Source organism: Leishmania braziliensis, chromosome 36 (assembly GCF_000002845.2).
Source record: "Leishmania braziliensis MHOM/BR/75/M2904 complete genome, chromosome 36".
In the NCBI taxonomy this organism is placed as follows: Eukaryota; Euglenozoa; class Kinetoplastea; order Trypanosomatida; family Trypanosomatidae; genus Leishmania; species Leishmania braziliensis.
The window spans coordinates 142,436-158,047 of record NC_009327.2 but is presented as its reverse complement, the minus strand read 5'-3'; the positions used below and the strand labels follow the sequence as shown (position 1 = coordinate 158,047).

The 15,612-nt window shown below is 56.3% G+C and overlaps 5 protein-coding genes across 5 annotated transcripts; all 5 read left to right on the top strand.

Moving 5' to 3' along the window:
* Nucleotides 1–82: 82 nt before the first annotated feature.
* On the top strand, nucleotides 83–1,936 carry LBRM_35_0550 (putative vacuolar protein sorting-associated protein; the record flags this gene model as incomplete). Its single annotated transcript, XM_001568630.2, has 1 exon — nucleotides 83–1,936. One exon carries the CDS (start codon nucleotides 83–85, stop codon nucleotides 1,934–1,936), a length of 1,854 nt encoding a protein of 617 aa, XP_001568680.2.
* A 1,777-nt stretch (nucleotides 1,937–3,713) lies between these two features.
* Nucleotides 3,714–5,330, top strand: LBRM_35_0540 (conserved hypothetical protein; the record flags this gene model as incomplete). Its single annotated transcript, XM_001568629.2, has 1 exon — nucleotides 3,714–5,330. One exon carries the CDS (start codon nucleotides 3,714–3,716, stop codon nucleotides 5,328–5,330), a length of 1,617 nt encoding a protein of 538 aa, XP_001568679.2.
* A 2,189-nt stretch (nucleotides 5,331–7,519) lies between these two features.
* Nucleotides 7,520–8,968, top strand: LBRM_35_0530 (conserved hypothetical protein; the record flags this gene model as incomplete). The annotated part of the gene is made up of 1 exon (XM_001568628.2): nucleotides 7,520–8,968. One exon carries the CDS (start codon nucleotides 7,520–7,522, stop codon nucleotides 8,966–8,968), a length of 1,449 nt encoding a protein of 482 aa, XP_001568678.1.
* Nucleotides 8,969–11,115: 2,147 nt separating this feature from the next.
* LBRM_35_0520 (conserved hypothetical protein) lies at nucleotides 11,116–11,655 on the top strand (the record flags this gene model as incomplete). The annotated part of the gene is made up of 1 exon (XM_001568627.1): nucleotides 11,116–11,655. One exon carries the CDS (start codon nucleotides 11,116–11,118, stop codon nucleotides 11,653–11,655), a length of 540 nt encoding a protein of 179 aa, XP_001568677.1.
* Nucleotides 11,656–13,671: 2,016 nt separating this feature from the next.
* On the top strand, nucleotides 13,672–15,123 carry AAT28 (amino acid permease-like protein; the record flags this gene model as incomplete). Its single annotated transcript, XM_001568626.1, has 1 exon — nucleotides 13,672–15,123. The coding sequence occupies one exon, from the start codon at nucleotides 13,672–13,674 to the stop codon at nucleotides 15,121–15,123; it is 1,452 nt and encodes a 483-aa protein (XP_001568676.1).
* Nucleotides 15,124–15,612: the final 489 nt, after the last annotated feature.

The window sequence follows — 15,612 nt, the reverse complement described above, 5'->3', positions numbered from 1 at the left end:
GGGGCGCACGGTACTCCCCGCCCGTGCATGAACGCCGTGGGTGTTTCTCATTTCTTCACCCCTAGTGCGATACGGCAGCACCATGCTCGCATCATCCGCCTCGAAGGGGAACCGCGGACGTCGCAACTGCCTGGAGCAGGCTTGGCACTACTTAAACACGGCGTTTGGCTCCACAGAGGGCCTCAAGGTGCTCCTGTGCGATGATGCGGCTTGTGAAATCCTTTCCGTTGCCTACTCTCAGCACCAGCTTCTGCAGCACAATGTCGTGCTAGTTGACATGCTGGCGAACCAGGAGCGCTATCCTATGAAGCACTTTTCCTGCGTGATTGTGTGCCGCCCCTCGGCGGCATCGTTGGCATCTGTGTATCAGGAGCTGGCAGAGGGCAACTTCGCTTCCTATGATATTTACTTTACCTACATGCTGGACTCCACGCTGGTGCAGTCCTTGGCGAATGCTGATGTGCTTAATCTCGTGTCGCACGTTGGGGAGCTGTACATCAACTCCATTCCTGTAACGGAGTGGGTGTGTCTGATGCAGCTGAAGCCGTCGCCGCTGTCCAAAGGCCCAAGCTTGGCCACGAATCCCATCACGTACAGTCAGTGGGACCCCAACTCGCTTGAGCGCATGTCGGAGGGCATCATAAGCATGCTGCTGTCGACGAATCGCCGGCCGATCATTCGGCACCGCGAGGGCAGCAAGGCTTCCGAGAAGCTCGCGGTGGAGGTAGCGGCTCGCATGAAGAGCGTCCATGCCACATTTCCAGACCTCAAGGCCACCGAGAGCGTGCTGGTGATATTGGACCGCAAGGATGACCCCATTACTCCGCTGTTGATGCCATGGACGTACGAGGCAATGATTCACGAGCTGATTGGCTTTCAGCGCGGCAACGAAGTCGCCATCGACGACCCAGATGCGAAGCCGGAGGACCGCGTGCACGTCGTCACACCGCAGACGGACGCCTTTTTTGGAAAGCACCGCTACAGTGACTGGGGCCAGGTTTGTGTGGCAGTGAGTGAGATGGTAAAGACGTACAAGGAGATGAACAAATTCGACCGCAACACCGTTTCCTTGGATGAAATTCGAAATTTCATGAACCGCTTCCCTGAAGCTCGCAAGCAGTCGGCACAGGTGACCCGACACTGCGCCATCACGAGCGAGCTGGTCGCTGAGATCAATGGTCGCAACCTCACGCGGCTCTCCGTACTCGAGCAGGACATCATTTCCAACAACAATGTGACGGAGCACAGCCGCCTCGTGCTGGAGGTGGTACAAGATCCCAAAACAGATGTCGACGACGCGCTGCGCATTGTGATGCTGTACCAGCTGCACTACGAGAAGGCGGCCGGCAACATCATCATGCAGCTGAAGCAGGAGCTCCTGCAGCGCCAATGCCCACAGGAGAGGGTCCAGTTGATTGACCGCCTCATCGAGTATGCTGGGCAGGACCAACGGTGCCACGAGATCTTCCGGTCTTCCACAGGGCATATGTTTAAGGCGGTTGCGAAGGCGGTTGGCCAGTTCGGAAAGGACGTACAGAACGTTCTCACGCAGCACGTACCGCTAGTCAAAAAGCTAATCAACCGAGTCTACAACGGTACACTGTCGGTGGACAAGTATCCAGTGAGGGATGTGCTGGGGTGTCCTATCCCCATTGACCAGGCCGCGTTTGTGCGCGCCAAAGACATTATCGTTGTGTACGTCGGTGGTTACACTTTTTCTGAGGCGATGCTGCTGGCGCAGATCAACGAAGGCAACGTAGACAACAACCAGGAGGCGCTAATGAACTTCGGCAAGCAGGTGACGCGTAAGCTCGGCAGCGACGGCCTCACGGGAACATCGACGGAGCCGCACACCGCTAAGATTGAGGCTCATGTCTCCCTCATCACGACGTCGATGCTGAGCAGCAAGGATTTCATTCAGTCGTTGCCCTCGTAGAGGAAATAGAGGATTCGCGTCTGAGGAGGCGGGATGCCAGGAGGAGGAAAGTGGCAGTCCCTGAGGTCGATTGGTTTTATCGAGCGTCGCACGTTTTTTTTTTTGCTGCGTAGACGGCGGAGGTAAGGCCTTTGCGGTCATGGATTACGCTCTCGCTACTTTGACGGGGTATGCAGTTCTGTCTGATGTCTCTAGTGGGTATGTGTGTGGTGTGTCGCAGTATATGCCCGTTGCTTAGGTGCAGTTGTGGGCCAGGGGTCATGAAAAAATAAAAAAAAGTGGCGACGCCATTTCGTCTGTTGCCACTTTTGTTTTCTGCAGCTCGCACTCATCCCGCGTTTCTCCCTTTGACTCTGCTGCCTTCTCCGTGCTTCCTCCTTCAAGCAGGTGGGCGAGGCGTTGCTTTGAGATCTCTGAGTCAATTGGCCTCTACGCACGTGAGCGTGACTCTTTCTCTGTATTGTGTGTTCCCTTTCCCTGCGTTGCTGGTGCTTGTTTGAAGCTACTACCAACCCTTGATACGTGGCTCTCTGGTAGAGAGAAAAAAAAAGGCAGACGATTCACCAAACATGACAATGCAGGTCGCGGTACGGCAGGCAGTTGCCTCAGCTGCGCTTTGCCTCACGTACACTTCAAAGGCGCCGTTTAAAGAGACTTTTCTGACGTCAAAAGGCATCGGACGCGAGAGGCAATCGATACGTGGCAGCACCCGGCGAGCACAGAGTGCGAAGCGTTACTGTCACCGCTTTTATTCTTACTCCCCCCCTCTTCACCACCAACCCCAGCTGTGCCGCTCTTCTGACCACACCCCTTCTCTTGCTCGTTTTGTCTTTCTCCGCTCTCGACTCCGCAACGCATTCACGTACGTGGTGCTCTGCATATGTGTACGCATGGGTGCGTGTTGCATCGGTGTGTGTGTGTGTGTGTGTGTGTGTGTGTGTCGGAACGCATTCGGACCAAAAATGCGCACTCGAATGCACCACGTTGCATTTCCCCGCTCTACGGCACTGACACCAGCGAAGCGACAACGTTGCAGCAGGTCGCGTTTTGCCTGCGTGCATCTCTCTCCAAGACGTCATTGACCGCCTTTCGCATATACTCACACCGACACACTTAAATCGCGCACTACAACAGGAATCTGCAAGAGGAAGGAAGGCAGCATAGCGTCCCCGCTCCCTTCTTACGTCCATTGAACAACGCAAAACACAGGCTCATTCGCTTATTGCTCTTTCTTTTCTTTTCCTTCCTCTCTTCCTTCCTCTCTTCCTGTTTATCTTTCCTTTTCTGGCCACCTCCGTGTACATGTACGGTAAATTCTTGTATCTTTAAAGCCTTCTCTTGTGTCATCCCCCCTCTCTCTGTTTCTTTCTTTCTCTCGCTCCTTTCTGCTTTCTGCGGTGTGTAGCTACTGCCGACCCGCACGTGACGTACACATATACCCACACGAGAACAGCTACAGACCCTTTTGCACATCGAGGTGTTTGCTAGCGTTTTCGCTCTCGTATGTGCATGTGTGCCCGGGTGCACGAGCGCGACAGCTCTGTATCTGTCTTCTCTCTCCACCTTCGTCCTGTGCCCGCCCTGCAACGAAGCCCGCCCTCTTTTTTCCTTGCTTGCTTTCTGGCATCTCTGCTGCTCCTGCGCATCCCCTCCTTCTCCCCCACGAACACACGTGGTTCCTCCCCCCCTCCCCCTCCCCCCCCTTGTGCTTTCACTTCGATCGGTTGGCGACAACATCGTAAGTGCGGCTGCACTATCAAAAGTGGGAGGGCGATTGATGATACCCGGAGGCGCGGGCAGTGCCTTAGAGCCTGCGTACCCCATACGTAGAGTGGCACGCCCATACGTGGGCTCCGTGCCCGCTAGCAGCGCACCCGGAATGTTCTCTTCGTATACTGGCAAGTCTACCTTTAGTTCAGGCATTGGAGAGGGCGGGATCGCCGGCGGTGGCGGAGACGCGCGAGTCGATTCAGCGGAAAGCTCTCCTACAGAGAATGAGGCGTTTACCAAGGAGGATCGGATGTTGCTTCGGCTGCTCTACCACCAACAGCAAGCCATACAGGTGCAGTTGAACACCATGACGGAGTGGATGCAGCAGGTGAGCTATCGTATCGCCTCTCTCGAGCGGCTTTTCCGCCACGCGCGCTCCGCCCCGGCTGTCGGAGTGACCTCTAGCCTTACCGCGAGTGGCGGCGGCGGTGCCTCCACGTTATCCGTGAGCGCAGCACTGCCACCGTCTCGCAGCGCCTCCGCAGCCGAGGGCTTGGGTTCCGTGGAGGCTCAACTTCAAGGAGCACAGCTCTACTCTTCTTCTCCGGCGCTTAGCGTGAGAGACGCGCCTCGGCCGCAACCGGGCTCTGCGCCAGTGAGTGTCTACCGCGGACAAGGCCTTCACCAGCACGTGGCCACGAGTGCGCCGCCGATGTCAAGCGTACTGGAAAGCTCCTGCGCCTGCACCCCGCCATCTGAGCAGACGAGGCACCAGACCGGTGGGGCGGGCGGTGGCAGCACCGTACTGAGCACTACCCGTTCCTTCGAATCCGCTATGGCACAGCCCTGGGACCCACACAACACCTCTCTGCAGTCTGGTAGTGGTGAGGCAGCTCACAGCCGCACCTCCTCGCACACGAGCGCGTTGGGTCGTCGTGCGAACCCTCTCTTGAGCTCGTCCACCATCATGAGCAAGCTACCCACCTCCACCTCGCGGTCAAACTGGGGTGACCTCAAGCAGCTGTCCCGGCTGGACGCGTCTGTTCCCAGTGGCACAGCGCAAACATCCTTCTCCAGCGGGCTCACCTCGCTCGACACCCAACAGCCGCCATCCTCACAGCAGCAGCAGCAGAGTCGCCAGCCGCCCGTTGTCAGCCCACCTACCGCCGTAGCCGTTCCGTACGCATCGTCCTCTTTGTACACGTCAGCTGACGCCGTTGTCCCGCCGTACCGCCGGATGCCACCAGAGCCGACGACGCGTCAACCCCTTAGTCGTGCTGCTGCTGCGACCGTAATGTCTACCACCACGGCCAGCCGCGCAACTCCCTTCTCCAGTAATACGGCGGAGGCGTTGCTGACAAGGCCGGGCCGGGAGGGGACGCTGCCGCCTGCGCAGAATAGCAGCATGACAACGAGCAGCAACCACGACAACGGACGTGGGCGCGCCGACACGGAGACTACAGCTGCAGGGGGGTCGCGGGAGGTGAGGGTCACCCACAGTGGCGCTGTCGCTAGCCATCGAGACCTGAGCGCGGCCACCGATCCCGCAGGTGGGACTGATCAAGCCACTCGCCTGCATGCTGAGGAGACGCGTGTGCCCCCTGCGTCGAACGACGACTCGCTCAGCGATGGTTATGGGAGCTATGAGTCTCGCATGTACATGAAGAACTTGGGGCTTCTGTAGATGTTGGGCCACTGGGGGGGGGGTGATGTGTCTTAGTGAGGAGCTGTTTCACCATCCTCTGCTGGATTTTCCTTCATCCTTACTGCTACTCATCGTGCCAATGGACGAAATCATCGGCGGGGCACATCACCTTTCGTGTGCTGCCGTCCCCTCTCCCTTTGCTTGCTTTATGTGTGCCCGTCATTGGGTTGATGTTCACCATGACGATGCCGTGTACCACTACAATTATTGGTCTGTTTCTCGTTCGATTTCGCACGGTCTGTGGGGTAACTTATGCTTGTGCGCTCTGTTAGCGGCGGAAATGAGGCCTGGGCAGCGCTGTTCACGATGGATGCCGCCCCCGTTTGTTCTCTTTTCATTCTCCCTCTCCATTACTAGCTCCTTTCCTCTTCTCAGTGCACTGTGGCGACAGACTCGGCGACGCTCTGCCATGCTCGTGAGTACGTGGACCCTGCCAGTGGTGCGCAAGTGAGGCGCGAAGGGAGCGCCACAGTCGAGAGGACACCAGAGGGAATGCGGACCTTCCAAGGGGAGTTCGCTAGTGGTCATGCTTTCCCCTTCCGCTCTTCTGCAACTTCATTTTTTCCCTTTCGCGTTGTCTTCTTTAGATCAAGACGTGCGGTGCTCTGAGCTGGGTGGCAGCTAGGAGACGCTGACGGTACTGGGAGGCGGAGGGCTGATCGCCGTGGCGCTTCTTTTTTGTTGTTGTTTTAAGTTACCAACAAGGCGATGGCCCGCTGGAGTGTGTCACATGTACATGCCACACTGCCATACTTTGTGGACTCTCTCGTAGCCTCTGTGTTTCCCATGCACTAACTTCATGCGTGCTGCTCAATGCCCCTCACACGTACTCACTGGTGCGTGACTGACCGGCATTGTCCCCGGCCCCCCCTCCCCCTCCTATTCTTCCTTTCTGCACCCTCCGTCTCTCTCGCCTTTTTCATCTTTGGTGCAGCACTGTCTTGCTTCGTTTTTTTTTTTCCCTTTTCGTTTGGTTTCGCACACACGCATATCATTACTAGAGGTGCTCTTTCCCCTTCCATTTCTCCCTGAAGTTGCATTTTTTTTTTTTTGGGTCTCCTCCTCTTCGCAGTGTGCTTGTCGGCATCGCCATCATTCCTGTCAGGTACAGACTGCCCTCTTACCCTCTTATTCGGCTGCTGTTTGGTTGGCGCATCTCCTTTGGGGCGCTCGCAGCGTCACGCGTGCCTGTTTGCACGTGTGCGTGCATGTGTGTAATGTACTAGATTTCTCCGCGGAGCATGTAGGAGCAACATTGAAAAGCAACAACAACTCAAAGAAGAGCGGCAACCGTGTCCTTCGTCCCCGACAGTCAAGGTGGTCTACGCGTGAGACAGCATCGGCGGCAGTGAAGCGGTGTACCTTGGGATGCCCTCACTGATGGCGCCGTGCGCAGGTCAGTTGTGTGAAACAAGGGCGGGATGGGGAACGCGCGCGTGTAGACTCGAGTGTAGGGCAGCGCGTGTGTTTTTGCCGATTGCGTCGCGAAAGGGAGTGGAGCATGCGTGAGGAAAGTCCCTTCTTCGGTTGCTCACTCGCGTTTATCACCATTTTCACGGCGTCCCACTGTTGTCTCATCTTTGCTCTCGTTTGAACTCCCCTTGATCACGTTGGCTACCCCCCCTCCCCCCACACACACCTAGTATGCAAGACAATTCTTCGAGGGGCCTTTTTATGATTTGCGCTGCGCTTTCCCTCCGCACATTTGGCGGACAACTCCTTCTCCTTTTTCCTATTCTTTCGCACATGCTTCTGCGCCCCTCTCCTACCTGAGAGCGATCATTGAAGCTTGTAGCATTCTGGATCCCTATGCAAGCGTGCTCGTACGTACACACAGCCATCGCTTTCCTTCGCCGCCGTCAACACGTACGAAGGACAAAGAGAGACTAGTTAGCACAGCACCCTATCACCGTTCCACCACCCCCTCCTCCGAGTCCTACGTGTCTCAGTTTTCAGCATTGCACCGAACAGCACAGAAGACCTCCTCCTTGGAGGGCACCACTTTTTTTCCTCCCTTTCCCCCTTTCGCGAACTTTTCGCCTCTACCCGTGACAAACGCGGCGCTTTGACGCACTTGGATCTTCTTGTGTTTTTTGTTTTCAGCTGAGTGCCAAGCCAACGGGAAAGTGCTGCAGCACCGCCCAGACGCCGCACCGTTTTGTAGGATTATGCGTCGTCTTCTCACCTGCTGCCCCGCAGCCGCTTTTGCGGTAGCCCGCACCCTCACCACGAGCTCGTTTGTGGCTTCTATAGAGCAGGTACAACAACAGTTGCAGACGGCCCAGGACCGACGGACAGAGCTGCTACGCTACGGGCGACAGCTCTACGAGGTGGAGGTGCTGGATGACCTGAAGGCAGCCTACACACCTGCGTTGGCGAGCAAAGTATGTTACGTTGCCTCACAATTGCGCATCGACGCGACTAAAGGTCAGCCCTTCACTGCCGTGTTGGAGGCTAGCATGACCGCTGAGGGCGAGCAGGCTATGGATGTTGCGTCGCTCGCCCGTATTGTCCACAGCTGTCTTGTCCTGCGCAGCGGAAACCTCCACGAGGTGCTGTTCACCTTCATTCCATTTCTGTGCGAGAAGGCGGGGATGATGGACGCCGTGACGACAGCAGTGGTCATCAACGCCTACGGTCGATCAGGGGTGCACCACCCTAGGCTGTACAAGGCCCTGTGCGACAACGGTGCCACGGTGCTCAAGGATCCTCGTGTGGCACTTGCGCACATCGCCAACGTTGCCTATGCTGTGTCGCGTGTCAAGTTCCTCCACCCCACTCTCATGCTGACCCTGCGGGACCACGCTCTCCGCAAGGTGGCGGAGGCGTCACCGATCATCAGCCTGACAATTCTCGAGGCGTTTACGGAGCTGCGTCAGATTGATGAGGACCTCTTCAGCTCCTACGAGCAGCGCCTGCTGGGGCAGTTGAATGAACTCCAAGCCCCTCTCATGGCTTCTCTGGTTTCGTGCGTGGTGCGTGCCGGGCGTGGTAGAGCGGAAGTCATGGAGAGCCTCGGCGTCCGAACAACTGCCCTTGCCGACACCTTCGATGCCGCATCGATAGCGAAGGTGACCAACGCCTACTACGAGGCCGATATTGCCTCCGAGGACGTGCTTGGCGCCTTGGCAGAGCGGGCCTGCAAGGTAGCCGCTGACTTTCGCGCGGACGAGATAGCTACCGTGTTGAACGCGCTGAGCTCTTTTGACCTCTTCGACGCAGAGCTCTTTCCGCTTCTCGCGTCTCGTCTCGTGGCGCTGCACAGGCAGGGCGGGTATGTGGACGTGGCGGATGCTGCCATCATTCTCAGCAGCTTTGCTGCCGTGCAGGAGCGTAACGATGAGCTCATCTATGTGTGCACGCAGCTGTTCGCCACGTACCCGGGAGTGGCAATGGATCCTGTAGTACGGGTGAACGCCCTGTGGGCGTGTGCGTCGTTGAATGTGCACAATGAGGCCCAGACTAATATGCTGGAGGAGGCGCGGGCGACCCCGTCGCTTGTGATGTGGGAATCTAAGCCAGAGATGCTTCCGAAGACAAAGGCGACGCTGAAGGAACGCAGTCAGTTTTTGACCAAAGTGTACGGTATTACCTTTCCCTCCTCAAGTTCTCGTTAGCGGGAGGGCATTGGGAAGGGGTGGTGTAGTGAGGGGCGAAGGCACGCTCTGCAGAGCACCGTCTGTGGGGTGGGGGGGGGGGGCTAGTCGAGGCAGTGCGCTGCTGGGCGCTCTTTTGCTTTCCCGTCTTTGTGCTTCAACCACTGCCGATGCCGCTGCTGCCTCTCTTTTTTAAATTCTTCACCCCTTACGGTAGCTTTGTCCACACGCACCATGTCGAAGTAGCGAGATGATTTGCACTGGCGAGAGAGCGGCTCGGCGCGCACAGGAATACATGTGATGCCAGCTCCACTGCTCTCTCGTTCTGCTCCTCTCTCCATTAAGGTACGAGGCAGGGATACCGTAGGCTGTGTTCGAGCGTGTACGTGTGTGCATGGATGTGAGCATGATCATCGGTGTGTGTCCTTTATGAGGGATAGGAGAGGCAAGGAGGGGATGGTGTCCCGGACTATGATGTCGAGTCCTACGAGACCCCACGCACACCCTCTCACTCGTCTCCACACAGGTGCTTGCCAGAGCAGACTGGCATGTCTTCATCGCCCACCTCGGCATCCAGCTGCGTTCGACCACCTGTGCTGTCACCGCTGCATCGTTTTGTCGTACTTTTTTCTCGCTGCTTTATCTTCTCAAGCAGTGGTGGTGAGGGTGTTCGTATTGGCGCCTTCCTCTCCGACTCGTTGCTTGCCCAGCGAGGCACGCCCCCATTCACCCACCGACGCACGTACAAAGGTGCTCGCGAGACGACAACCGATTCTGAGTGGAAGCGTACTCAAACGAGTAGGGGGGAAAAGGAGTGTAGTGCGTGGGAAAAGCGCTTTGCGCAGCGCGATGTAGTGATGCGGTGGATCTGTTTTTTGCCAGAGTTGGTTAGGAGGGGGAGGCTGAGAGGTGAAGCTGTAAAACGGCACCACCGCCTACTGGCCTGTCTCCGTCTTTCTTTTGCCATTCTTTGTTTTGCACTGTGGTGTGCCTTTCTCTTTGATGAATTCTTCACCCCTCCCCCCCCCCCCCCCCCCACACACACACGAAGGAGAGCACCCAGTAAGCTGTACCTCTTTGCGGTGCTTTGTACGCTGTTGTGTATGTATGTGCCTGCGCTCTTCATCAATCTTAACGTGTGCGCCTTAGGGAGGGCTCTGTATTGGTATCAAAGCGAGAGGCGTCAAGAGAGAGGGAGGGGGATAGAGGGGCAATGATGTCCTGGCTGCACAAGTGCGTATGTGTGTTCGTGCCTACGTGGGTGCTTCCTCACCGAAAACGCTTCCCTTATTTGTGCTGGTTTTCCCTTTTCCTCTCTCTTGTGCGTGCGTGTGTCTTTCCCGTTCTCCGAATTCGCCTCTCTTTTGCTCACGACACCAGTGCTCGTTGATGCCTTTGTGGGTATTGCTCTGTGTCGCACGCCTCGCCGACACTGCTCACATACTGCGCGAGCCGCACACTTAGTGAAATGAGCACCCACACCCACACACACCCACCCACACACCCACACAGCGATATGAGCTGCACGTTGGTTTCTTTCACCTTCGGCTTTGCAGCAAGAGTGGTGAAGACACTGCGAAATGGTGTCGTTGTACACACACACACACACACCCATACCCACAAAAGGCCCTTCGTACTCTTGTCTCCGTTTCTGGTCACTCGCTGAGTGGCATTGCGCCATCGTTGCCATGGACTCCCCCTGCTCTTCTATAACGAGGGGTGGCACGCTTAGGTACGGAATCAGCGGCACGGCCACGCATTAAGATGCATGTGTCGTCTGCTCACCCTTCTCATTCAAGATAAAAAGAACGGCTCATCTGAAAATGTGGTCAGTAATGGTGCTGGTTATGCCTGCCGTATTTGCGCGCGTGTGTGCCTTGTCTGGTCTGGCGAGCTCAGAAGTTGCCCATGTAGTAACTGCCATATGCCTGATTCCTCTTCTGCATCATCTGCCCTAGAGTGTGTGCTGTTTGTCCCCACCATTCTCTCTCTCTCATTTCGCTTGCACTCACTCTTCCGCGCTCTGTACACCCCCTACCCCACATATATTCCACCGGATTTTGTTCGAGTTACAGATATCTCCTCGTCGTTGGCCTCACTCTCAACTCGCTTGCGTGGGGTACCGTTGCGGCCCTCCTCCATCAAGGCATACGCTGTGGAGGATACTCATGTATCGCGAGAGCATTGCAGGGCTGGCACTCGCGGCTGCACTGGCGGAGATTCAACCTGCCCTGACACCGCGCCAAGAAGAGGCGATATGGCGCGTTTTCAATGCGGCAGTGCAGGCCGCAGTTGCTGATGCGCCTCTCATGTCGCACATCTCCGTGCAAACCCCACCACCTAGTTCCGTGGGTGGAGGTGGCTACGCTGCGGTGACTTCGGTTACTTCAGAGCTTTACGTTCCTGCCGGTGCGGAGGACGGAAGTAAGATAGATGTTGAGGAGCGAGCCGTTGGGAAGTCCACTGCAGCGCCGCAGGAGGGTGGAGCGCCGTTTGACGACAGTCATATCGCCTTTCCCGTGTACCGCTTGGTGGATGACGAGTGGACGCTGCTGTTGAAAGACCCCACGGTAGTGGTACGGAACGAGCTTGGCGTATCTGAGAAGATCCAACTGGACTACCTTCGAGTGCGCCTCAAGGACATTGGCGCTCAGGCGGGTGCCACACAGCCGAAGCAAGCACGCGCAATGCGACAGCACCGCACGTGAGCCGTTTACTGCTTCACGTCATGTTGGGATGTGAGAGCGCAGGATGAACACGCTACTTGGCCGCGAGGGTGGCGAAGCGACCGCGTCTACTGCGCTGTTACACTCATTTCTTGTGTGCTTGGAAGGAAGGTGTGTCGTAGAAGGTAACTAAAGGTGCGCGCGTCCACCTTACTCTTGCGTTTTTCTTTTCTCTGCACGCGTCTTCTGTTCTCTCTCGTACCATCGCTGCTGCTACTTTTGCCACTGCTGGTGCGAGTTCCGTCGTTTGTAGGTGGTGGTGGTGGTGGTGGGAATCACCACTCTATGTCACAGCTTACTGCACCCCTACCTGTGCCGCATGCTATGCTCCTTTTTTTTTTTCTTCTCTGTTACCCGATCTTCGCCGCCGTCAATCCGCGCGACAGCTATTGATAAGCGAGGAATGCCCAAAGGCAGCATACTCGAACACAGTAGGAGGGGCGCATGCTTACATGCGTATCGGGTGCGAGGCACGTGTCTTTGTCTGTCGGAGGCGGGAGGGTATGGTGAAAGAAAGCGAGGAAGTGAGCTGGGCTGAGTGAAGCACCGCTGATGCGAACGGAAAGAAGGTGCTCCTTCGGAAACGTCAACTCTTTCTATCTTCTGATCATGATGCCCATGTCGTTGCGCACAGACTGCTGCTACTGTGGGCCTTTTGTTCTTCTTTCTCACCGATACAGGCTAACACGCACAACGGTGGACTGAGATCAGAGTGCACGTCGCGCGTACTGAAGCTTCCGAGCTCCGTACCGTCGTGCGTCTCTTTACTGTGAGTATTACCCTGTCCTGTCAGACGTCTGCCCCCTTCTTCCCCCTTTTTTTCCTCTTATGGTGTATCCCTTGAGACAGGACAAAGCCGTGCATACAAGTGATGCATGTTTGAGGCAGCGACCGTCACCCCTCTTTTTGTTATCTACACAGTACACACACCCGCTCACTCACCGACATCCCCCCACTCCCACGCGCAAACACGTTTCGGCGGTTCGTCAGGCTCAGCGTCACAATCAGCGCAAGGGTAAACGACCCAACATCCAGCTGCATCACACCGCCTCTCACTGGCCCCCCTCCTCTCTTCCCGACCTCCAGTGCTGCTTGGGCATCACTCGCCATACACGTGGTTGGCTCGCTGCACTGCCTTTTGCTCTGCTATTCGTTGTTGGGGAGAAGAAAGTGAGATCGATCATTGTAAAAACATAGACGAGCCGAGGCAGGTGCGCGCAAACACGAACATAAAGAAGGGTAGGAAACCCAGACGCTGCAGCGGGCGCTGAAGACCAAAGGGTGTATCGGGGCTCTGTAATGAATACCACTCCTCTCTTCTCTTTTAGCTCTCCTTTTCTCTGTGGATGCATGCATTTCTGTCAGCCTCTCCCTTCTTTCACCTCTTCTCACACCATAAACTCGGGCACCTTTTCACACGTTCAGATATAGCGCGCGACCCGGGGATTGCACTCTGGTTGCGTTTCTCGAGGGCAGGTATCTCTGTGTGCGCATTCATTTCATGCTTGAGGTTTTTCTTTAACTCCTTCCTTACTTCGTTTCCCCAAGCGCGCCGTTTGCAGACCATCGCTTCCCTTTCGCTCTGTTCGATCTGTCTCTCGCGTTCCTTTCTCTTTTGATTAGTGCTGTTCGCTTCTGTTGTTGATTCTGCCGGTCTTTGTTCTCTTTCATCTTATCTGCGTGTCTCTTTCCCCTCATCATCGTGGTCGAGCACTTCACCTTCACCACAAATTTGAGCGTTGTGGAAGGCGTTCGTTCTGGCACGCGTACAAGGTGGTGGCGATTCAGTGCTAAATATTTGTTCTCTTAGTCTTCGGTTCTGTGTGTTTGGCCTAAGTATCTGCGCGTCACTACTTCTCTTTTTTCTTCTCCAACAGTGTAGTGTGCGGTGCGCTTGTTGCCATACCTGCTTCTCTGCTCTTTTTCTTCTCTTTTCCTACCTTTTTCATTTTTCTAATATACCCGCTCACCTACACACACACAGCAACCTGTGCGGCGATGATGTGTGGGCATGACTCGAACCTCCGTGAGACGAGCCCCATGCTACCGCGCAGGGCTCCGTTGCGCACATCGTACTCGCACGCCGCCCTCAACAACACCGAGTTGAACCGCCCCAGCTGCGGCGACAGGCGGCGGGCACACAGTGTGCCGGTGTACACGCGACGTGATCAACGTCTCATGGCTTTGTCGCCAATATTATTCGATCGCTACTACATGGCTGAAGGCGGTAGTTTGGTTTCAAGCGCGTTCAACCTCGCCTCTGCCACTTGTGGCGCCGGTGTGCTCGCGTTGCCATATGCGATGCAGCACTGTGGGACCATCATAGGCACTACCACTCTCATTTTCGTCTGCAGCCTTAGCATCTACAGCGTGTTCCTCTTGACGAAGGTTAGCACCTTGACAAAGCTCATGACATATGAGGAGCTTGCAGTCGATCTCGTCGGCCCTATAATGGAGAAGTTGATGGTCACGATCATTGTCGTCTTCTGCTGGGGTGTGGCTGTCATGTATATAGTGATGATGGGTGACTTTATTGTTCCGCTCCTTGAAGCGACTGGGCTGTCCGACAAGGTCGATCGCCGCACCGCCCTGGTGCTGTTCTGGGCCCTTGTTATGTTCCCCTTGTCGTTGGCTCGCAATATCCAGACGTTGCGCTACGCCTCCATCATCGGCACCGTTTCCACCCTCCTTCTCGCCGGTGCCCTCGTGGAGCGCTTTGTGCAGCAGAGCAGAGAAGGCACACAAGACTTAAGGCTCGACGCCGTAATGCACACCGCCTCGCATGTGCCGCTGGCCCGCTGGGACGCGGGGGTGATTAGCGCACTGACTACGTTTGTGTTCAGCTACGGCTGCCAGCCGGTAGCACCAAGGATCTACGAGGAACTCAAGGACCGAACAGTGAAGCGGATGTGTGTGTGCACAGCGTGCTCCCTGACAGCGGTCACTCTCATTTACATTGTCGCTGGCGTCTTTGGCGCCATGTGCTTCGGCGACTCAGTGGCACCAAACGTGCTGGTAAACTTCGCGAGCCACCTAGACGCTTACCCAGCCCAAGTCGCGTACCTCAGCATGGCCATCTCCCTCACGATGGGGTTTCCTGTGACGATCTTTCCGACGCGCGACTCGGTGCTCATGGCGATGGGCTACCGCACCGAGGAGAACCCCGTTCCGGGATGGTTGTCCAGGACCATCGCCGGCCTCCTCGCCCTACTGGCGCTTCTCATCGGTATTGCTGTGCCGAGCATTCGCTTTTTTTTCGACGTACTGGGCGGAGTATGCGGTGGGTCCCTCTCCTTCTTGTTCCCCGCTCTCTTTGCGCTGCGCTCTGGCTACTGGACTAAGGCAGAGGTAGGGTGTCGCCACGTGATTTTGACGTGGATGACGCTCGTGTTTGGCATCATGATGTGCTGCTTGGGCACGTATAATGCGGTGAAGCAGAGCTTCTTTTAGGTGGGTCGGAGCGCGTGCCCCACACGAACGGGGAGTCGGCGCGAATGTTGGAAATGTGGGGCCAAGTGCTTCTCCTTCTCGCTACAGCCTCTCTCTCTCCGCCTTCGTATGTGATTGCTTCTGCCGTCCTCCTTATTGCTCTCTTTGCCCGCGTTGCAGGCCTCTTTTGCACTCACTTTCACTTTGATGCTGTGCCCTGTAGCCTCGCCTGCTCCTTGTATGCGCCAACACCCCGATACGTGCGTTCGCTCTCCCCTTATCCGCCATGTCGCTCGGTGGAGACGGTGCCGTCTCACTATTGTGCCTTGCTTTCCTGAGATCGCCAGCAGCCTACCCAGCTTTCTTCCCACCCCCTGCACACAGCTTTAGACGTGCGCTGGCGGAAAGTGTGTTCGGGGAGGGGAGTGTAAGGATGTGCCAGGGTGTTAGGGAGCGTGGAGGGCACAGACTAGGGGTGGGGGAGCGAGAAGGATAAGTGGCTGGTGCGGA